Source organism: Microcebus murinus, chromosome 1 (assembly GCF_040939455.1).
Source record: "Microcebus murinus isolate Inina chromosome 1, M.murinus_Inina_mat1.0, whole genome shotgun sequence".
Lineage (NCBI taxonomy): Eukaryota > Metazoa > Chordata > Mammalia > Primates > Cheirogaleidae > Microcebus > Microcebus murinus.
The window spans coordinates 57,522,961-57,545,559 of record NC_134104.1 but is presented as its reverse complement, the minus strand read 5'-3'; the positions used below and the strand labels follow the sequence as shown (position 1 = coordinate 57,545,559).

The 22,599-nt window shown below is 39.0% G+C and overlaps 1 protein-coding gene across 25 annotated transcripts in view; it reads left to right on the top strand.

Moving 5' to 3' along the window:
- Positions 1-22,599, top strand: part of ZBTB20 (zinc finger and BTB domain containing 20) — a 760,184-nt gene that overhangs the window by 697,097 nt on the left and 40,488 nt on the right. For 21 of the 25 annotated variants that reach the window (XM_076001586.1, XM_076001621.1, XM_020287367.2 and 18 more), the window contains 3 exons: positions 8,662-8,762; positions 19,080-19,243; positions 19,618-19,805. In XM_076001586.1, coding sequence (XP_075857701.1) covers positions 19,233-19,243; positions 19,618-19,805 — 199 coding nt within the window. In that variant the 5' untranslated portion in view covers positions 8,662-8,762; positions 19,080-19,232. Of the gene's footprint in view, positions 1-8,661; positions 8,763-9,659; positions 9,741-19,079; positions 19,244-19,617; positions 19,806-22,599 lie in introns of those variants that run through there. The other 4 variants (XM_076001593.1, XM_076001596.1, XR_012918895.1 and 1 more) reach the window with 4 other exon arrangements.

Here is a 22,599-nt window from a genome sequence, read left to right as displayed (position 1 = left end):
CTGCCTTTGTTTCTTCTATATCCAGCCTTTATCCAACACCTTAGACACACATGGTATCATTTGTGGGGGTGATGACAGTGATGATGGGTGATATTTCTACCCAATGAGGTGATGGCACATTTTACCTGGGCCTTTAACATCCTAAACTGTCCCATTAACTATAGAAATCAAGCTTTGAACTATCATGCCTCAATGTCATCCATTTCTGTTTATGGTAACCAGTAACAAATATAACATCCTACTATGCACAAAGAGCTACTCTAGGTGCTGGAGTTTCTGCAATACATAAAACTAGAGTCTTACCCAAGAGGATTTACATTCTCACCAATGATATAGAAAACAGGCATTAAACTATAACCATTTTTGTAAGTACTAAATGAGTGGCAGAAGTCAGTTTGGGCCTCAGAGTTTTTTAGAATGACCCTATAAGTTAATTGGTTTAGACCAAGTGGAGTATTGATAGAAAGGAAATCTGAGAGGGCTTATTGACATAGATTCAATGAATTTACAAGACCAGGCTAAAGAGTTTGGAACCAAGGAAAAATGCATTAGTGTATTTTTTCCCTGAGTGTATTCTAAAGTTAATGAGTGTTCCATTAAAAAGGAAGGTGAGAGGAGTCTTTAATACAATAAACTTGGACAAAAATGGGGTCTTCAGGCCCTTTATATCCTAGGTGCATTTATGAGTTTGCAAAATAGACGTGTAGTATGCAGTGTTTCTTAAATTTATTTGACCAAGGAACTTTTTTTGAGATGAATCTTGAAGTTCTAATATCCTATAAAACAAACTTTCAGACCACCCATAAGGATTTTGATGGTCAGGGGTTGAAGGTAGGACAAAAAAAAAAAAAAATGTTGTGATGATTAATCTAGTACTATTAGGAATGGATATGCCATCAGCTACAGAGAATGTATCCCAAAAGGAAGGATAAGATCAGATTTAAAGAGGACAACCTCCAAGATAAGAAGGAAATGTGGGAAAAGATATAGCTGTGCCCTGAGGAAGCAAAATGATGAAAATTCAGAGATATTGGAGAAGATGAGAGTGAACAGGTTTACCACACAGCATGATATAGGTTGTAGATCCTCTCATTAAAGTAGGAGACAAGCTCATCAACTGAAAAAGAGAATGGAGAATGGGGCTTCATAAAAGTAGAACAAACTAAGAAAAACTACCATAGGTTGTACTTGGAAACAATGGGCAGGAGTGAGAGTCCAGATAGGAGCACATGTAGGGTTTTGTGCTGACAGTAGGAGTGAATGGCAGATGGGGATATGGATTCACGGTTGAGGAATGTTAAAGGGGCCCTGCACATGGAAAGCAGGGGAGATAGGAAGTTTGAAGGGTTATTGAGGTGGTGTTAAAATGGTTGATCATGGGGTCAGGTCAAAATGGACCTGGTGAAGCCAGCCAGGGCATACTAATGGACCAGGTAAAAACAGTAGGTTCCTTAGGCATCAGGGAAAGTGAGTTCATAAGCTGGGTTTGTAATATTTGAGGTAAGATGTGAGACCTTAAAAAAAATAATTTGGATTGAATATGAGGGCTAAAAAGTAGCTGGAGAAGAGGGGGGTGGTAAGGTGTGTTGAAAAGAGGTGGTTATGGGTTTTTGTATTAAAGTATTAATCAATGTAGAGGAGGAAAACATGAATCAAGTGTAGGAGGTTTTGAGAAGTTTCAAAAAAGTTTCCAGAAGGCATTAGACGGTCATGATGGAGAATCTAGTATAAACCTCTGGTGAGGACCTCAAATGAGGAGTGGAAGGAAGACAGGAGATCAGTGGTTCCGTGATTATGAGCTAGATATAGGTTACACCCTGGAGCATTGTGGCTAAAACCTGAGCTTAAACCCTGCTTTGCTACCCTCTGGCTTCATGACCTATGGCAAATAACTGTACCTTTCCTAAGCATCAGTTTCATCTTCTTCATCTATAAAATGGGAATATAATTCTCACCTTCAAAGAAATGAAGTTATATATGAAAAGGCACAGTGCCTGCCACACAGTAGGCATTTAGTTAATGGTAGCAAAAATTGCTGTTGAAGTGATGGGAGGAGGAAAAGGGAAATGATGTTCGCTGTGGAGACAGTGACAGAGTGTGTTCTCTGGGGTAATGCCACCATGATGTTTCTCAGTACCTGTTTTCCCATTTAGCCACAAACTGTAATGGTTAGTCCAGAAAATACACTCGGTACAAGGGGCAAGGTATAGAAAACTCTGATATTGCCAAATGAACATTCTGTACCATAAATCATGCTCATGTTAGAATCCTTATTATGGGGTTTTAAATAACCTCATAACCATCACCTGTGGCAGGCGTTCTGGACAGCAAGATTTCAGTGTCAAATGACTTAGAGAAGGAGTTTCTAGGACCAGACTTGGTGTTTATTAAAAACAGAAAATCATCACATTTACATATATGTATATGTATATATATAACCCTGAGCCAAAAATTCTCTTATTAAAAGTGAGAATCAACTATACCTGATATTGCTAAGGCTCACAGGATGTACAACTCTTATTAACAAAGTTTGTGAATTGTCAAAGAGAAATCAAGAGGTCTCTATGGAGAAAATTAACATAGATTTAACGTGACAAACAGTGGGATTGTGATTCCACCTTCTGTTGGCAGGGCCATCCCTGGGGTCTTCAGGCCATCAGAGGTATTTCTTCTGGACATGGGCATTAACTAGTGGTTAATTAAGGAACTAAAATTTCAAAAATTAAACAGCGCTTATGGCATCAAAAAGCTGAAGATGAGGTTCCTTATCAGTTTGTCTGGCCATGATGTCTTGGCTTTGGTGCCTTATTCATTAAATAGTTTTCTCAGCAGTTTCCAGAGAGGGGGGATTAGTGATATAGACTTGGAAATTTGTTTCAGGTAATTAGTTAAAAAGTTGAAAGTCGAATAGGTTTCTTTAACAGGTTGAATAGTTTAACAGGTTGATGAGCTACTTAATTCCCACATCTTTCTTCTCAGGGGACTATTAGAGTTTGAAAGGACATTAAAAATAATAAAACCAACCTCCTCTTCTTACAGATGGAAAAGCTGAGCTACCTAGAAGTTAAATGACTCATCTAAGGTCATCAGCTAGTTCTGTGATTTTACTTTCTCTTTTCTTAGTCTTACTCTTTTTAACTCTTCCTCCTTTTTTTCTCTAACATTGTATTCCCCATAATCACCTCTCTGCTAATTATTTCTTAGATTTGCCCTTGCTTTATGAAATTTCCTATGCCTCAAATTATGAGATAGTGGGTCTTTGCCAATTAGTAACCCCTCACCACTAACTCACCACTACATTTGGGGCAAAGAAACGAGGGAAGTGGAACAATTTTAAATTTACTGTGATCTTTGAGACAGCTTTATCTACACCTGGGAATTGCTGTTAGACAATTAAGGTTAGTAAAGCTCATTGAATTTCTCAGAGGAAAGGTGTTATTTGAATTATTACCAGATAATTATTGTTAAAATTAACAATAATGTAAAAAATAGGAACTTTACATGTTAGAGACATAATCATTTTGAATTTCCAAAGGGGAGGGAAGCCCTGGGGGATCTAAAAATGATTTTTTTACAATGTGCTCTATGCCAGAAACTCCTTGAATTCTGTGTAATGCCTGATGACCCGACAAACTGGCCCAGAATCAGAAGCCAGTCATGCCATGTGAGCCGTTACCCAAGTTATTCGGCTTGAGCAGCTCCTTCAGGAACAACCCTCAGTAGGAAGGAGAGTGTCAGACATAAGACCTATGGTACCCAGTCCAGCAGCAGCAGCAGCAGCTGGGAGCTTGTTAGAAATTCAGAATAGCAGATATGCTGACTCAGAAATGCTGGGTGATTCATTTGTTCATTTAAGTCTGAGAAGACTGATATAAAACATTCTAATCTTCAATTAAAAAGGAGGTAGCAAGGAACTATACTTATTGATAGTTTCTGAAATAGTTCCTTCACCTGAGGTCTGTGCTCCCAGATCTTTCCAGTGGCTCTGAACCATCATGGAAATAACGTAAGCATCAGCCTTGTGCAAAAATCACAGAGGGAACTAGAAATGTGTCCATGCCGTGTTGGGACAATTGCATAGTGAAAAGAGCACAGATTTAAAGTCAGAGAAATCTGAGTTTGGATTCTGGCTTCACTATCTGCTAGCTTTCTCATCATGGACCGATTATATGAGCTTACCGAGTCTCACTTTCCTCATCTGTAAAATGAATATACTAAAACCTACAGCATGGCATTGCTATGAGGATTAAATGAGAATGTATTTATATCCAAAAATGCCTGGTGCACTCTCTGATAAAATTTAGACAGCCAATAAATGGTAGCTATTGTTATTATTATCTTTTTGTAAATTTTAATCAGGAAGTCCCCCTCTATAATTTTAGAATGGCTTGGTGTGCTTTCCTAAGAATGGGACAGGTTATACTGAAAGAAGGCCTTCGCAGAAATTTCCTTACAGTAATATGTGGCAGTGTATTACATAACAGCTCTGCTCTCTAGGGGCTTCCAAGACAGATCTGCAGAGATATCAACAACAAAACAGGCTGAAGAGAAGTGACCCCACTGTCTGTCCTGCCTCTGACACCATCAAGAAACTTGCCAGTGGGGTTCCAAAAGCAGATTTCTTTATTACAGTGATAATGTAAGAGGCAAAGAAAACAGTTGCATTTCCACATTCCAGGGAGAATTGGTGGCACCAGCAGCCCCTCAAAATTATCTTTTGACTTAAAAACTGAGTATACTGGATATGGAAGTCATTAAAAGAGAATAAACATGAAACCCCATGAAGTCACTTTCACTGAGACTTTTTTAGAGTGTATCCATACTGCAAGCGATAAAACATGACACACCACGCAGTGGTTCTGATTAATAGGCCCTCAGGTGTGCACTAAGGCAAGAGGGGAAATAAGAAGATGGAGATGGGTGACAGTTTGCCAAAGAATGAAAGTAAGATCATAACAGCAGGATGTGGGGCTGAGAAAGAAGGGTTTCATGAAAGGACATGAAAGGACAAGAAGATTATAACTCTACTAACTTATAAAATGCACAATATAAACCAAACATTAGGTATATTTAAAATGTACACTTATCTAATTACAGGAAGGATTTGTATGTTGCCAGATAATTTTTCCCTGCAATGTATTAATACTATTGATCGGTGATTTCCTTTATCATTTTAATGTAGTTGCCACAGGAAAAAAGAGGAGGAGGTTCTGTCTAGTGAAGTGTTGATAATCTGTCCAGCCATATGATGGGTGAGGAAAAACAATGAAGAGCTCTTGAGCCCAGTTTGCTGTTTGTGTGGCTGCCGGGGTGTCACTAGCAAACGGATGGCTCTGTGCATAGCATGGCTCCCCCACACTGACCAAAAAAAGTTTGATTAATTCTACCAAGTTTTTCCTCCAGTGAGTAACAGTGAGTCAAGCACTCACTTGGCAGAGGAAGATGAAATAATAGTGTAGCTAACATTTAGAGCTGAGCTTCTCTGGCCAAGTAAAAACTACTGAGATTCCCTGGAAAAGTCTGTTTTCCTCACCTAGGTAAACACTATTTTCCCCACAGCATGTTTTGTTAGGCTTTTCATCTTTGGGTGAGAGAAAACGATTCTGTTTGAGGATAAGGATGGAGAGCAAATTAAACAATTAATGTTTCTTCTACCACAAGAGAAGAACAAGGCAAGGAAATTGGAACAGGCTTGCGGGCAGTCATCTATGCATTTCTACAAGTAAATTAGTAACATAAGGAAAGGAAAATAAGGACGAATGTAAACAAACCTAGAGGATGAATATTGGACAGTGGTAGATAGGAAAAGAAGTGTTAATCAGGCACAATAGCAGATTGCCAATAGTCTATGTTTCTATGAATTTAACCTAGAATTACTGCAGCATGTTCTCACCAAGATCTCTAGCTAAAGCCAAAGTGTGTGAAATTTCTTCATTCTGATTTCAGCCTGAGTTTATCACCTCAATGGTATTTATCATATTATTATAATAATTTCTGCTGGTAATGTTACCAAAGTTTGCCTCCTTGTTTTTTAAATCCACCCTCATATTTTAGCCATTATTTAACTATAAAAAATACATTTTAGTTCAGTTTGTTGAAGCAAATATGTGACACAAGTTCATTATTTTTTGGAACACAGTATATTTTTGCAGGCTACCCCAGCCTCACTGTCTGGTCTGGTCACTGTTGATGGTCTGCTGTGCCTGTTGGTGCCAAGTAAGCACTGATAGATACACAGAGATTTGTGACCTTTTATGTCAGTTACCCTTGCCCAGCCACTACCAAAGATGTGACCTTGAGCAAGTCTGTTCCCTTAATCTCTTCATCTGAAAAATGAGGGGGTTGGAATAGATGAACTTTAAGGTCTTTCCAGTCTCAGTTTCCATGACTCTGAGCAAAATTCTTTATTCCTTTTAAATTCAGTTCAGCAGATACATGCTTAGCACAAACTTATGTGCAAGGCATTGCCTGCTAGAAGGTACAAAGAGTAAAATTGTTTCTGCTTTCAAGGAGCTTATGAAGCTAAAGACAAATTACTCAAATAATTATTAGAGTTGGTAGAATGTACAAAGAAAGTAGTGTGTAAAAGTGTTTGATTCAAAAAGGGTACTTTCCTTTGGGAAATGCTTTATAAACAAGGTGGCATTTGGATGGCCCTTAAAGAAGTTATATGTAGATATTGGAAAAGGGGAGAAAATACCATGAACAGGGTAGGAAAGAGTAGGGCGTTACTGGATTGGAGAATGGAGTGGAGAGATAAAAGTGGGCAATCAGATTGGGGCCACATTATAGCAGCCTTGAATGCCAAATCAAGAAGTTTAACTTTAATCCAATAAGCAAAGAGGATTTTGAGCAAAAGAGTGATGTGTTTAGAATAGTACTTTAGAAAAATTAATGAAACATTGGTGTGAAGGATGGCTAGAAGTAAAGAGAACTGGAAAAAGTAAAGAAGTCCTGGCCAGTGTAAAAACCACAGGATTTGGCAGGGGGTTGGATGTGGGAAGAAAAGAAAAAAAGGAAGAATTAAAGATGATTCCTCAATGTGGGCTCAAGTAACTTGATGGAGATAATCCTATGGCAGGAAATGGGAAGTCTGGAGAAGGAACAGATTTTGAGGGAAAGGCAATGAGTTCTATTTTAAACTTTGTGAATTAGAAGAGCCCATACAGTATTTGATGGAGATGTGAGCTTCTCCAAAATTAGAGATTCTCTCTTATTTAGAGATTTTATCTTATTCATCCAGGTTCCTAATAGATGCCATATAAATAACGAATGAATAAGTAAATGAATGAACCAATAACCAGCTGTTAGTGAGAAAGTGTGTCTGGAGCTCTCCAGAAAAGCAATAACTAGAGATAGCAATATGGATGCTCTCTATGGAGAAGTGATTATTGAGGTCATGGAGGGTAGGTGTAGACGAAGCCTGAGGAGAGGAAATATCTACATTTAAAGAAGAGGAGAAAGAAAACAAGCCAGTGAAGCAGGCAGAAGAGTGAACTGAGAGGTAAAAGGAAAATCAGGATAATTCAGTGTCCTGATGCAGAGGGAGGAGAGTTACAGGAATAAAGTGGTCATTGAAGCCCAATTTGGCCAAAGGGGCAGGGTCTGGAAAAAGACCACTGTGTTTGTGGCTCTGAGACAGACAATATCCATTCTGTAGCCCCCGAGGCTGAACTACCCAGGATTAGAAGATATGGAAGGAAATGGAGACTTTGCAGTGAAGGGCAAAGAGAAGGCAAGAGAAGCTCAGAACTGGCCAGCTCAGTGGGCCTGGTTGAATAGGTGAGAACTGAGCAATAGAGGAAGAGACTGAAGTGGAGTCAAGAATACCAGAAATGTGGTAAAAAGTACTTAATGGAACATTATTCAGCTTTAAAAAAAAAAAAAAGGAAATCTTGTTATTTGCAACAACATGGATGAACCTGGAGGACATAATGTCAGGTGCAGAAAGACAAATACCATGTGGTCTCACTTATATGTAGAATCTGAAGAAGTTGAACTCAGAGAAGCAGAGAGTAGAATGGCAGTTACCAAAGGCTGGGGAGATGTTGGTCAAAAGATAGAAAATTTCAGTTATGAGGAATAAGTCTAGAGATCTATTGTACATCATGGTGACTATAGTTAATAACAATATAGTGTATGCTTGAAAATTGCTAAGAGTAGATTTTATGTGTTCTCACCAAAAAAAAAAATATGTGAGATAATGCATATTTTTAATTAGCTTGATATAGCCCTTCGACAATGTATACATATCTCAAAACATCATGTTTATATCACAAATATATTTTTATCAAAGATGAATGAATGAGTATAATGAATGAAAAAATAAGGACACCAGGAAAAGAATTGGCTGTGGCAAGATTGAAGGACACTGTCGCCATCTCCCCTGCCCTCGCCCTCAACTTCGCTTCCACGTCAGCTCCATCTGTGCTGATAAGGTGCTATTGATGTCTCAGGCCGCATCAGCACTCGCGTAAAAACACTGAAAATGGAGCCTGAACAACGCCCTCTCTGTTCTCCCATCCCTGACTTGCCATTCTCTGGTGCAAAGATGCAGAAACACCCTCTCAACTAAGCCCCAAAGTTCTATATCAAAATAAATGATCACTGTCACCTATTTATTTAACAACCTGATTTTTGTTTGTTTTTTGTCTGATCTAGATGCAGCCGCTCTCTGTTCCCTGCCCCAATGAACATCTGCACTAGGCCCAAACCTCGGAGTGATTTACCTGAAGAGTGACACCATTTATTTGGAAACTACTGTGAGTACATTACACATCCAATGAAAGGCTTCTTAATTCACTTGTTTGAATAAACACATACACACACGCGCGCACACACACACACACACACACACAGGCTATTGTAAAAATAGATGAAATTCTAAATGGCTTCATCTCTTAGAAGCAGCAAGGTAGTCAGACTCAGTCTTGAGTGTCCACAGTGGTTCTCAGCTTCCTGCCCGCAGTGTGTGCCCTGGGCAGCATCATCCCCTCCTCACAGGTGGCCGTGCCGAGCTGGATCTGAGCACACCTTGCAGGGACTGCTGCTGTTCTGCTTGGGCATCTGTGCCTCTGCCTGACATGGTGCAGATCTTCCTGCTCTGTTTGCTTCTCGTCGCCCTCCTGTGCCATTCTGTTGAGTCTCACAGTGGCTTGTCATCTCATGCCACCTTAATCAAATTTATAAGCCAGCTTTGCTTGCCTGTGTTCGCCTGTTGTCTGAGCTACAGCCCCATGCTGTTTCCTCCTTGCAATTCTAGGGAGCCAAGGCACTTCCCCTGGGTCTCTGGGCTCCTTCCACCACATCTCCAAGCCACTGTATCCAGCTCAACTCTGTTCTCTGAATGCACGGGTTTATGTAGTTGATTTAGTTCCCTCCATGTGGGACATTTATGTTAGAGAAGTACAGCCCTAGCAAGGAAAGGTGCAGAAGTAACTTAGGATAGCAGATACCTACAGGAAAACACTGTTGAAACATTGATATTGAGTATTCGTTAATCATTGCTAAAAATAACAGATGAATATATGCTTTTTCCCCACTAGACCAGAAATTTGAATGATTTAGAGGCTATGCATGCAAAGTAACTTAATTATACATTTTAAAATGAAAATTCATTCAAGTTGTATTCACCAGTTTTCCTATATGTTATGAGGCAGGTAATGGGATGGTGTTTTACAGACTTCTATGTTACTGGAAAACGCTAAACCTGGGAGACTAACATCCCTCTTAGGCTTCAGGTAGGATTTTCACATTCATATTTTCTATGTCATGTCTTTAGCTATTCTGGCATAAATCGAACTCAAAGGGATGAAGCCAGAGTTTTGCTTTATTTTCTGTTGCTTTTTACCTGTCATGCTTTCAGTCACCTGAATCATAATTGATGGTAGCTGAGGTATAGGTGATAGACAGGCCTACCTGGTCAGGATGGGCATGGGAACCATCAGAGTGTTCTGCAGTACTAATAGGATTGAGGCATTGTGGATTAAAGACATTTCGGAGCATCAAAAATAGAGTTTCTTTAGTCCATCCACACATAAGGAACTTACTTGTATAATACCTTCATTCATCCTTAAGTTCAAGTGTAAGGAGTACCTTAGAAATTCCCACATCTGGATAGTTTTCTGAGTTTTCTTCATCCCAAGGTAACTATGCTGGTGCAAGTAGCATACCCCTGACTAGGATGCACACTGGTTTCAAAGTTTCTGAATCCTTTAAAAGGGAAAAGGGTCTTTACCACTCCTACCTTCCTGTGCTGCAGAGAACCCAGATCCAGACCCCAGAATGAGGGCCTGATATTTCCTGAAAATTACAGAGAAGTCCACAAGTGAACATCTGTTTCTGCCATAGGAAGTACTTCATCTGTGCAGAATACCAGTGCCTATTTTCACTTCTCATGGACCTTAGAGAATGGGGAGATTGGATTATAATCTTTGCAGTCTCTGCTATTCGGAAACTCAGCTTCCTCATATATAAAGGAGAAGTAATAACAAAACTTACAGAGATTTGTTAGGTACAAAAATCAATAAGGTGGATAAAGTCTAAAAAATATGACCTATTTGCAGAAGTGTATCCCTTCCAGTAGGTTGACAATGCTCTGGGCCTGGTCTTAAGGCTTGGGGTGGATGGGGATGGTGACTGTTAGATTATTTATTACACCTACCCAACCCCATGTTACCTGTATAACCATGCTTAGCAGCCTTGCCTACTTACACAGATTATTGTAATAATTAAATGAGATAATGTATATGTAGTATCTGGCACAATAGAGATGAATATATTTACTCAACTAAAATTTTCTAAGCATTTATTATGTTCCAAGCACTGTCCTAGGCACTGAGCAAATGGCAGTAAGTGAAACAAAAATTCCTGCCCTCATGAGCTTACTTACATTCAGTTTTCTTGCTCTATGACCAGCAAATACACAAAATTGGTATTTGGAAGCTAAGAGAGAACTGATTTTATATTGCTCTGTCCTTCCTTCCGGAATGTATAATTGAAAGTAAAAGGGAAAGGGAAAGAATAGATATGCTGATTAGTCTTGTCATCTCACTATACGCTCAACAAAACTCCAGAACCATTCTTTGCCCTGACATGTGACCCAGGAGATTGACTTCTCTTGTCTTCTACCTTTCCTTTGAATTTGGCCAAAAGGAAACGTCAACAAGAGATTGGAGAGTGAAAGGAGAGAGGGGTCAGGGTATATATTAGATCAGTCCTCCTTCCCAGCTCCAGTTCTGAGTAGACTTAGAAATCCTTGACCCTTCAATTTAAATGGTTTAATGCTGAGACTGAAAGCTTTCTACTACTGCTAGTATCTGGGCTTTACTATCCTTTCGGGGTCACTTAACCTCATCTGCACCTCAGCATACAGTCCTTTCATTAAACTCTCTTCAGTTAAAATCTTTGCATGTGCCATCTATTTTTTTTGCAAGGATCTTGACTGATACAGTGAAGGAGAAATACACTGGAAAACACATTGTAAATCAGACTTGCCGAGAAAGTTAAAAACAAAAAATTGATACAAAAGCCAGGAAAGAACACAAAAACAACAAAAAAAGAAAACTACAAACCAGTATCTCTTATGAATAATGATGCAAAAATACTCAATAAACACAATTCAACAGCACATAAATATTAGCAAACCAAATTCAACAGCACATAAAAAATAACCCGCCATGACCAAGTGGGCTTCATCCCAGGGATGCAAGGATGGTTCAACATACAGAAATCAATAAATGTGATCCACTACATACACAGAAGCAAAAACAAAAGTTATATGATCATCTCAATAGATGTAGAAAAAGCATTTGACAAAATTTAGCACTTTTTATAAAAACACTCAACAAACTAGGCATAGAAGGAACATATCTCAAAATTATAAAAGCCATATATAACAAACCCACAGCCAACATCATACTGAATAAGGAAAAGTTGAAAGCATTCCCACTAAGAACTGGAATAAGACAAGGGTGTCCACTGTCACTATGGCTATTCAACATAGTGCTGGAAGTCCTTGCCAGAGCAATCAGGGAAGAGAAGGAAATAAAGGGTATCCAAATCAGATAAGATGAAGTCAAACTATTGCTTTTGGCCGAAGATGATCTTAAATCTAGAAAACCCCAGAGACTCCAGCAAGAGACTCCTGAAATTGATAAATAAATTTAGCAAAGTCTCAGGTTACCAAATCAATGTATACAAATCAGTATCATTCTTTTATACCAATAACAGTCAATCTGAGAATCAAATCAAAGACTCAATACCATTAACAATAGCCACAAAGAACATAAAATACCTATGAATATACTTAACCAAGGAGGTGAAAGATCTCTACAAAGGGAACTATGAAACACTGAGGAAAGAAATCGCAGATGACACAAACAAATGGGAAAATATATCATGCTTATGGATTGGTATAATCAAAAATTTTTAAATGTCCATACTATCCAAAGTGATTTACAGATTCAATGCAATCCCCATCAAAATACCAACGTCATATTTCACAGGTCTAGAAAAAATAATTTTGCATTTCATTTGGAACCAAGAAGAGCCTGAATAGCCAAAGCAATCTTAATCAAAAAGAACAAATCTGGAGGCATCACATTACCAAACTTCAAACTGTACTACAAGGCTATAATAACCAAAACAGCATGGTATTGGCCTAAAAATAGAGACATAGGCCTCTGGAACAGAACAGAGAACCCAGATATAAAACCATCCACATACAGCCCACTGATCTTTGACAAACCAGATAACAACATACACTGGGGAAAAAAGCCCTATTCAATAAAAGGTGCTAAGAGAATTGGATAGCCAAATGCAGAAGAATGAAACAGGATCCATATGTCTCACCACTCACAAAAAATTAATTCAAGATGGATAACAGACTTAAATGCAAGGCATGAAACCATAAGAATGCTAGAAGAAAATCTTGCATAAACTCTTCTAGATATCAGCCTAAGCAAAAAATTTATGAAGAAGACCCCAGTGGCAATCACAGCAACAACAAAAATAAACAAATGGGACTTGATTAAATTAAAATGCTTCTGAACAGCTGAGAAAATAATCAACAGAGCAAATAGACAACCTACAAAATAGGAGAAAATACTCACAAGCTATACATCCAATAAAGGGCTAATAACCAGAGTCTACAAAGAACTCAAGCAAATCAGCAAGAAAAAAACAACCCCGTTAAAAAGTAGGCAAAAGACATGAACAGAAGCTTTTTAAAAGAAGATAGACTAATGGCCAATAAACATAAGAATTAATGATCAACATCACTAATGATCAGGGAAATGCAAATTAAAACCACAATGAAATATCACCTTGCTCCAGTTAGAATGTTTTTTATTAAAAAGTCCAAACACAATGGACACTGGTGCAGATGGAGAGAGAAAGGAATGCTTATACACTGCTGGTGGGACTGCAAATTAGTACAATTTCTATAGAAAATAGTATAGAGATTCCTCAAAGAACTAAAAGTAGACCTACCATTTAATCCAGCAATCCCACCACTGGGTATTTACCCAAAGGAAAAGAAGTCATTTTATCAAAAAGACCCCTGCACACAAATGTTTATTGCAGCACAATTCACAATTGCAAAGATATGAAATCAACCCAAGTGTCCATCACTTCATGACTGGATTAACAAAATGTGGTATATGTATACTATGGAGTACTACTCAGCCATAAAGAGGATGAATTAAGGACTTTTGCAACAATTTGGATGGAACTGGAGACCATTTTCCTAATTGAAGTATCTAAAGAATGGGAAAACAAACACCACATATACTCACTATTAAGTTGGAACTAACCGATGAGCATGGAAAAAAGTAAAACTCAGTCAAAATCAAGCAGGAGGTAGGGGAGAGGAGGAGATAGGTGAAAACCTACATAAAAGTACAATGAACACTATTTGGGAGATGGATACACTTACAACCCTGACTTGAGCATAACAAAAGTAACCAAAAACATTTGTACCCCTATAATATTTTGAGATAAAAAAAAATTGAGAGGATAAAATGCTTTAATCATAAAAACATCTTAAATTGATGTGCTAGCACTGTATCTAGTAGTGAAAGGATAAATCATGTAAAAAAAAAGAATAATAAGCAAGAGTGCCATGTGTTGGTTTCAGTGTAGACCATAGTGCTCAGGCTTGATGGGCTTCTATAGGCCAGGTGCAGCTGGCTTGATCCTTATCTTCAAGGAGCTCTTGGTATAGACACCGCAATGACAAATGTGAACAGAAAGAAGGTGTCAGGAGAGCAATACAGAGAGATCTAAGTGTTGAAGAAGAGATTGCTTATCCTAACACTCTTTCTGCCTTTGCTACAATAATAATCCCTGCCCCAAATTTGGACATTAAAAAAGATTACTAAAATGAAGGAAATGTCTTCTTATAGCTAATATGATGAGAGCCACAGAACTAACGCTTTCAATGAAAGGAGCTACCATTATTAAGCCCTTTACTATGTGCCAGCACTATGCTAATCACTTTACATGGCTTATCTCATTTATTCCTCACAACAACCTTAAGAAGTAGGTATCATTATTCCCACTTTATAGATGAGGAAAATGAGGCCCAGAGATGCATAATAATCTGCCTACCTAGGTAGGGCATACAGCTACTAGGTAGTAGAGCTCAGTACTGCTGCCACCCATTATCCGGGTGGTTTGTTACCACCTTCCCTTTATCCCCTGCCCAGATACTCTACTAAGCCTTTTCCATGTGTTATTTGCAGGTGTGTGGGGTGGGAGGGCTGGTGAGGAATAGGGTAGTGGTTACCACTCCAAATAGATTGGAGGCAGCATGACTAGTCTAAATTATCATGAGCCAATGGCTGAGTAATTATTTATCAAAAGGAGGTTCAACTGATTCCTGTCCAACCAGGCTGATAAGTGGAAAGCATGTTAACGTGCAGGGGAGGGTGGGAGCCCAGTGAAGGGAGAAAATTGGGAGAGGGAGTTAGAAGAGAACACTCTTCTTTCAACAGACCCTGGAGACTGCTAAGAGCTCACACAGATAAAATATTTATTTTTCCATATGTTGCAGAAAGCATTGCCATCACTGTATGTGTGCAATATGTGCAAAGGAGTGTGAAATATATACATCAAATGCCGCCGATCTGGTTAATTTCCATGCATTTAACATGCTTAATACCTACCATCTCATCAATATGTTTTAATGCATATTTCTTTCCACATACAATATGGTCTAGTTAAGAAGGAGCCAACATCCTCCACAGTCTTACTCACTGCTATGTTTCAGCCCAAAACTTGTTGCCAGGGCCAGCACAAAGAGAGTTAAAAACCAGAAGGTTCTGCTGGCTAACTCGGCCGCCAGTCACCTTAAAACGCCCTCCCAGTTCTTGAAGCAGCCTTTTTCTCGTAACAGAAATGTTTGCAGTGGGGAGATGAAAATGTTTTTGTTCTCTTTGGACAATTGGGAGATGTTCAGTCAGAATGTCGGGACTGACCGTTGAAAGGTGGGTGCCTGCAGCCACACTTTTTTTTTCTTTTTGAATGCAGAGCTCCACCAGTGTGGCGGGAGGAAGTACACAATGATTGGTCTGTTTCTCTGTGGAAGTGTTCAGGGTACACCCAGTTTTGCTTTGCATATATTTACGAAACATCTGCCCTTTTCTTGTTCTTAAGTCCTTCCCCCTCACCAGCCCCTTTTCCCCTTTTCCCTGGTTTCTTTCTCTGTTGTTGTTGGCTTGTCTAACTTTTTCATTGGAGCTTTCATTTTCCGGTTGAGGGGCGACTTCATCAGAGTGTATAATTTTAACAGAGAGAGAGAAAGAGAGGAGAGAGAGAGAGAGAGAGAGAGAGAGAGAGAGAGAGAGAGAGAGAGAGAGAGAGAGAGAGAGAGAGAGAGAACTAAAAAGAAAGAAAGAGCCTGAGAGGCCAGAGCTTGGCAAATCAACCTTTGGCATGGTGACCAGGAGGAAGGTTCTGGTCCGAGTTCCCCTCTTCAAAATCTGCCTGGAGTCAGCCAGTGTGCTGCTGCCCTCTAAAGGCTCCAGGGAATAATGCAGAGCCACAGAGGCTTGGAAAGACTTGCCCTCAGATGTGCCTTGTTTATATAATTCTCTTTATACAACCAAAGAATGTATTTTCAATTAATTATGACAGTGCTTACTCTTTCCTCCTTAATAAACTATGAGCTGCAAAAATGAGGTCAAATAACAGCACCTGTGCATGTCTAGACATAGACTGGTTTTTGTTTTAGTGTTTTAGTGTTTCTCAGATCCAGAAAACCAAGTCCAAAAGAACTATTAGTAAAGGTAAAATAGGAAACGAATTGCCTCTAAGAACACTGAGTGGTTCTCCGTTATCTGTGCCATAAGGGTAGGCAAAGTGATATTGGGCAAATGAGAGAGTGAGGCAAAAGTTTGAGTTTTTAATATTTCCTGTGTGTAGAGGTAGCTCTAGTGCTTCTATGCTATGAATGTTCTCCCAAAGTGATCCTTGAGACAACAAACAGGAGGGCGTGGTAGGAAGTCAGGTAGGAAGCAGGATCAAACCTAGGGAAGGAAGCAAAGGCATTGATATGAAGAACAACACGATTGTTAACAACTAGAAATAAGAGTAATGTTGGTGATTTGGCCATATACTCAGGTTTAAAAGAAAGCTTCCTTAATTTTCTGAAGCATACCTGTAACTAGCCAAGTCCTTGTCTGTAGCCATCAGAAATAAACATTTTTTTTCTGCTAAGTGATATATGTCGTCAGTGTGTTGTCCCTAATTCATTTTTAATGAATCATGAGGGCCAACATAACCTTGCTGAGCAAAACGGCCCTACTCTTATTAAATACCCTTCATGGATCCAAAGGAAAAACAGCCATTCAAGGTAGATTTCACTGGTACATAAAGAATAGGAAACTTAATTGGTATTCAGACTATGACTATTCTCAAAACGCACTCTCATTTCAGCTCCATTTCATTCTACCAGTGAACGGTTATTGAATGACAGCTTTGTTTAGGTTGCTGTGTTCAATAGCATAGACTAAACAGTAAGCTCTGGGAGGGCAGGGACCAGGCCTGTTTTAGCCTCTACCCCATGCCAGCCCATCACAGGCACATAATAAGTATTTGTAAAATGAATATGTGAATAAATGAATGATGGAAGGAAAGAATAGGTGAACACAGGGAATACAAAAATAACCAAGAGATTTCCTTACCCTCAGAGAGCTTGTAGTTTCTTTTTTTGTTTCATTCAAAATATTAAGGGGCTACAAATGTCTTAGGTTATGTGGATCACTTTTGTAATGCTTGAGTCCTGACTATAGGTGTTGAAATAAAACTTAGTAAGTAAAATAAGATTAGTAAAAAAGGGCTTAGGGATTTCAGAGAAAGGAGTAGGGAGGAATTCAGGGGTGGGAAAGAAGTCCTATCAGGTAGAGAGAAATCAGTACAGTTACAAGATGGAAATAACATTTAATAAGTATGAATCATAAATGTGATTTTAATAGGCAGAAATGAAAAAGGGGATGTTCAAAGCAAGAGAAGTAATTTGAGCAAAGATGTAGAACTAAGAATGTCAATTCTCAGGATGTCCTGGGAAAATTCAAGAAATTTGAGAGTCTAATATGGCCAATATATAGGACACATGAGTAAAGCTAGGGCAAGTGTGGAACGGACTTGAGTGTCAGGCTAATGTAGTCATCTCAAATTTAGTGCACACAAAGAATCAGGACTAGAGGAGTCAAGGAGGATGGAGCCAATTAGTAAACAACAGATCACTATCTAGATTAGACAAAAAGTGGTAAGGTGATTGCAGTGATATTAGAAAGGAAACACAGATGTGAAAAAATGTAAAGGAAGCAGAATTATCAGAACTTGTTGATGAATTGGCTTGAAGTCAGAGGAAGGTTTATAACGACACTGAGATTTCCAACCTGATGGCAGACAACAGTGATAGAAATAGGGACCTGAGAGGAGGCATTGGTTTTCACAGAAAAGAGGAGAGTTGGGTTTTGGAGATTTTGATCTTGGATACTTCCTCAGACTGAAAACCAGAACACCAGCTCCACAGGGTCCGTATATATGCTCAAGATTTGAGGATCGGTGCCATAGTCACCGTTCAACAAACAATTGAAAAGGCATTGCAATGTGTTGTTTCTCTTATATCGGCTTCCTCCATACTGGAAAAGATGTCGGGAAGCTTCCCCTCTATTCTAATCTTACCATGCCATTTCTGCCTCCTGCCCTCTGAAGAAACAGATTTGATTTCACAACCTATTAGACCAAAAACGCAGCATACTAATCATAACACCATATTCTGCAAGGGCAGATTAACTACCCAGTGCAGCAAATTTCACTACAAAATAGTCTGTATAACAAGTCCATTGCCATGCTCATGAAAACAAGGGAAACATGGAAACAAATCGACTTACAACAAATTCTGTACCACACATAATCTTCTACCAAAAAATAAAATACTTTTTCTGATCACTGTCCACATAATGATAGAAAAGGCCCAAAGCCCAAGAAATTGGAAAAATGTACAGAGACTAATAATTCAGTTTGGCTGAGGTCTAGGGTACATACAGTATAAGTGTTTATAAATTTAATATCAGTTGCATTGTCCTGGGGAGAGGAGACCTGAGCTGACTGATAGCTGAGCTGTTTTACTTCCTGTTCTTGACTCCAAATAACAATTAGTAACAATTACTTTCAAATTCCCTTCATCCACCTCTTCCTCACATCCAAAACACACAATCACACTCCTGAAGCCCAGGATCATGCCCTAAATCAAAAGTCAAAGGAAATCTTAAGCAAAGGATGAGAAACGAGTTGGCGTAGAGGGTCTTTATGTGACAACTTTCCTCTTTACTTACTAGAACCTATGCGCTTCTCACTTTTCACTTGCTACTCTAAGAAAAACTTTCATCATTACCTCCTCATCTGTATGGCCTGCACATTTAGATTATTATTTAAAACTTATGTATTGATTTAAAATAAAATCTAGTAACAGCAAGAAAGTTGAATGTTCCATAATGCGTTCCATAAATAGAAACTTAAAGCTGGAAGGAACCTTTAGGGCCCTCTAATCCAAGCCCTTTATTTTACAGATGAGGAAACTGAAGCCCAGAGAGGTGAAGTGAGGTGCCCAAGGCCACACAGCAAGTTAGAGGCACAGCTAGTACCGTAGCTCAAGTCTCCTGACTCCCAGTCCAGTGCTCCTCCCATTACTCCACGGGTCCTGTCTCTAAGCTTCCTGACAAATGCTAGAACGGTAAACCTCCACTAGTATTTTTCCAGACCATGTTAAAACTCCTAAGGGGGGTTGGGGGAGGATGCTTTCTTGGATAATGTCAGCCATACGTAGCTCAAGCTGTCTAAAGTTCTGGGACAGGGTCTTTTTATGCAGCCAACAGAGTCCAAATGTGGTGCTGTTTGCTTGGCCCATATGCTTTCATGTGTTCCCAGTTAGGCCATTACTGGAGGGAAAAAAACAAGAATCAGCTTGTTTTAAAACAAGGGACATACTGGACTCCCTCCCATCCCCCCTCAGGAAAAAAAAAATCAAGTTATCTTTAACAGATTCTAAAAATGCCTTTTCCCAAATATGCAGTCAGTTCCTTCAAAGGGCCCTTTGTTTATTTTCAGGAAGAAACCCAAGACAGCTGAAAACCAGAAGGCATCTGAGGAGAATGAGATTACTCAGCCGGGTGGATCCAGCGCCAAGCCGGGCCTTCCCTGCCTGAACTTTGAAGCTGTTTTGTCTCCAGACCCAGCCCTCATCCACTCAACACATTCACTGACAAACTCTCACGCTCACACCGGGTCATCTGATTGTGAGTACACCACTAAGGTGATGGTGTCTCCGCAATGCTTGGAGTGGTGCTTCTCCCCCGGGTTCTGGCTGTTTTGCATTTAGAGCAAGCCCTTGCATTTGGTCTGCTAAAGTAACCAAAAGTAACGTGCCACCATTTTGATTCGGCCAACATCTGTGTATTTTCAAAGCTACAGTATTCAAAAAGCCAGGTGACCAGCCATTTGGCCTCAAAAAGCTGATTAATTATATGGACCACATCTTCTTTCATAGCATTAACTCAGAAAAAAGAAGTTGAGTTGCTGCTTTCTAATTATTCTTGGTTTTAGTAATGGCATTTCCACCATTACTAAATTGAACATCCAAATATGGACCTCAGAAGGCCAGTTAGACACTAGGAAACATCCATTTTGAAATTACATAACACAAGTCAGATTTGCATTAGTTATTGGAGTCTCATGTAGCTTGGCTGAATTTCTGTCTTTCCAGTTTATAATTTTATTTTGAAGTGGTTAAAGGATAGCATAAATTTACAGAAGAAAAGAGAATGGCTTCCAAGAATTCAGAAGCCACCCAGACTTCACATAGCCAATAAGAATCCAGGTTAAAAATATTTTTTAATTAAAAAAACTGCCTAAGGGCTAAATTTGGAAATGGGCAGCTTAATGAGATCGTCACTATTGAAATCACTTCTTTGCTGTTTATTTTTGCCATCTTCCCACTAATCTGGGAGTCACTTCTTCAAATTCTATTTTAAGAAAGTTGATAAATCACGTTTAGGGATTTTTTTTCTCTTTCTGAAATGTAACCCATTACTTGAGAGAAAGAAACATGTGTGTTGACAATGGAAAAGAATGAAATAACTTTGGGGTAGAATCCAAAAGAATATTCCTTTTAGTCTTAAGATACCCAACAACTCTTCTGAACTGATCTCCATAAAGGATGTCTGGTAACAAGCAAAGAACTGGCATATTCTTCTTTAAAATGAGTAATGTAAAACCAAGAAAGTTTTATTTCAATGATAAAATTCTGTCCACAAAGATAAATATTATTAATTAGAAAATGAGATTCTAACTATCCTATTGTTATTTTTCTGACAGAACAAATGTAAAATTCTGCAAAGAGGGCAGGAGGTGAATGGGTCTGGGAGATTCCATTCCCTACTTGCTTCATCATAATAGTCTCTAGATAAAGAGAAAAGAGTCAGGGGCAGGATTGGGGTGTAGAGAGCTTGTTCTACTTATGGTTGGGCTGAGACCACACTCCAGCTGTCACTAGAAAATGAAAAGAGAAGTAATGTGATCCAAATCTCTATGGCCCATGTGTTTGTACAGTCAAAGTTACAGCTTCCATAGGGAAACCTAGAAGTCAGAAGAAAGGACTGTGTTCTGTGGACCATTGTAATAGCCATATCCTTGGACCTTCTTGCCTGGCAGTCTCCATCCTAATAGTAATTACAGAAAGAATTGTAAGATAGTGTGGCACAGTGCCCATAGACATGTGCACACTTACCAGGAAGGTAGCCCGTTCCCGTGGTGAAGGGCCTGGAGCTTCTGCGTGCAGACCTTCATTGCCTGGCTTTCTGCCACACCTTATGGGTGTGGATTGCACAGAATGGCCTTAGCCCAGAAATCTGTTACAGCAAAATGAAAATTTCACAGAATAGAAAAAGCAGTGGGCTTCATTTATTGTACTTTATCAGGCATTAACATGAAATATGTTTAAGGAATAGTATGATGTTGCCATATAGCTCCTTGGTGACCCCAAGGAAGCCAGTGAATTTGAGCTCAGTAGGGTGTCTGAATGCAGTTGGAAGGAGAACAAATTGGGAGGAGAAATCTAATCTCCAGCTGTTTAGAAAGTCATTTTGATTTTGCCATTAAGATGTGTAAGTCTTCTCTGCTCTAACCTGTTGTTTAAATTGATTATACTTTTCCCCAAATATATTTGGATTGTAGTTTATCCTGACTTGAGCCTACACTTAGAGGAAAATTGTTTTTAGGAAAGATTCACAGAAATCTGTCCATTTGGAGATTGCTTGAGAGAAGACAGGAAAAAGGTTTTATTTTAAGCTGTTAAAATTTTTGGATGCTCTTCTTGCATTCAAGAGGATTTTTTTTTTTTTACTTTCAAATGTCATTCTTACCATAGATTAATTTAAAAGCCTAATTTCTTTAAGGTAAAATATTCAGTTCCTATTTAGAACTAACAGATTTGGGGCATTTAAAAATAGTGCCCTTGACTTGTTAGTCTCTTTAACTTCAAAAACATTCCACCAGTATGTGGTGTTCCAAGCTTTCACAAGTGCCTGAATTTTTATAGCACCTTTTTATTTGTCGTGTGTTTAGCAAAATTATTCTTAGTCATGCCTTAATGCCTATTTCCTGTCAGTCAGTATGATTATTCCCAATTTACAGATGAGAAAACTGAGAAAATTGATACACAAATAGATGAATGACTTGCTCGTGGTAAACTCATTTGGTACTGAGGGTTGTTTATGGATTTTGTTCTTATTGTGAGAGCATTTCTCATGGGAATTCTCTGCTCCAACCCCAAAAATGGCATTCCTGGCTTCAAACAGGCACATTGAAAATGTGCTACTACTCATATTGGTGACTGGGTTATAAAACATGACTGTTAAAACACCCTCACAAAAGAAAAGTCAGCTCTGCCTATGAACTGGTAAGGGTGGGCGAGCCACTGTGTCTTTGCATATGGAGGACACAGGTTATGCTTTAGAGCAAAGATGACAGGTCTGACCCCTTAAATTCTCTGTTGGCTATGAACCTGGCGAGCCACTTCAAATTTGGCAAAAT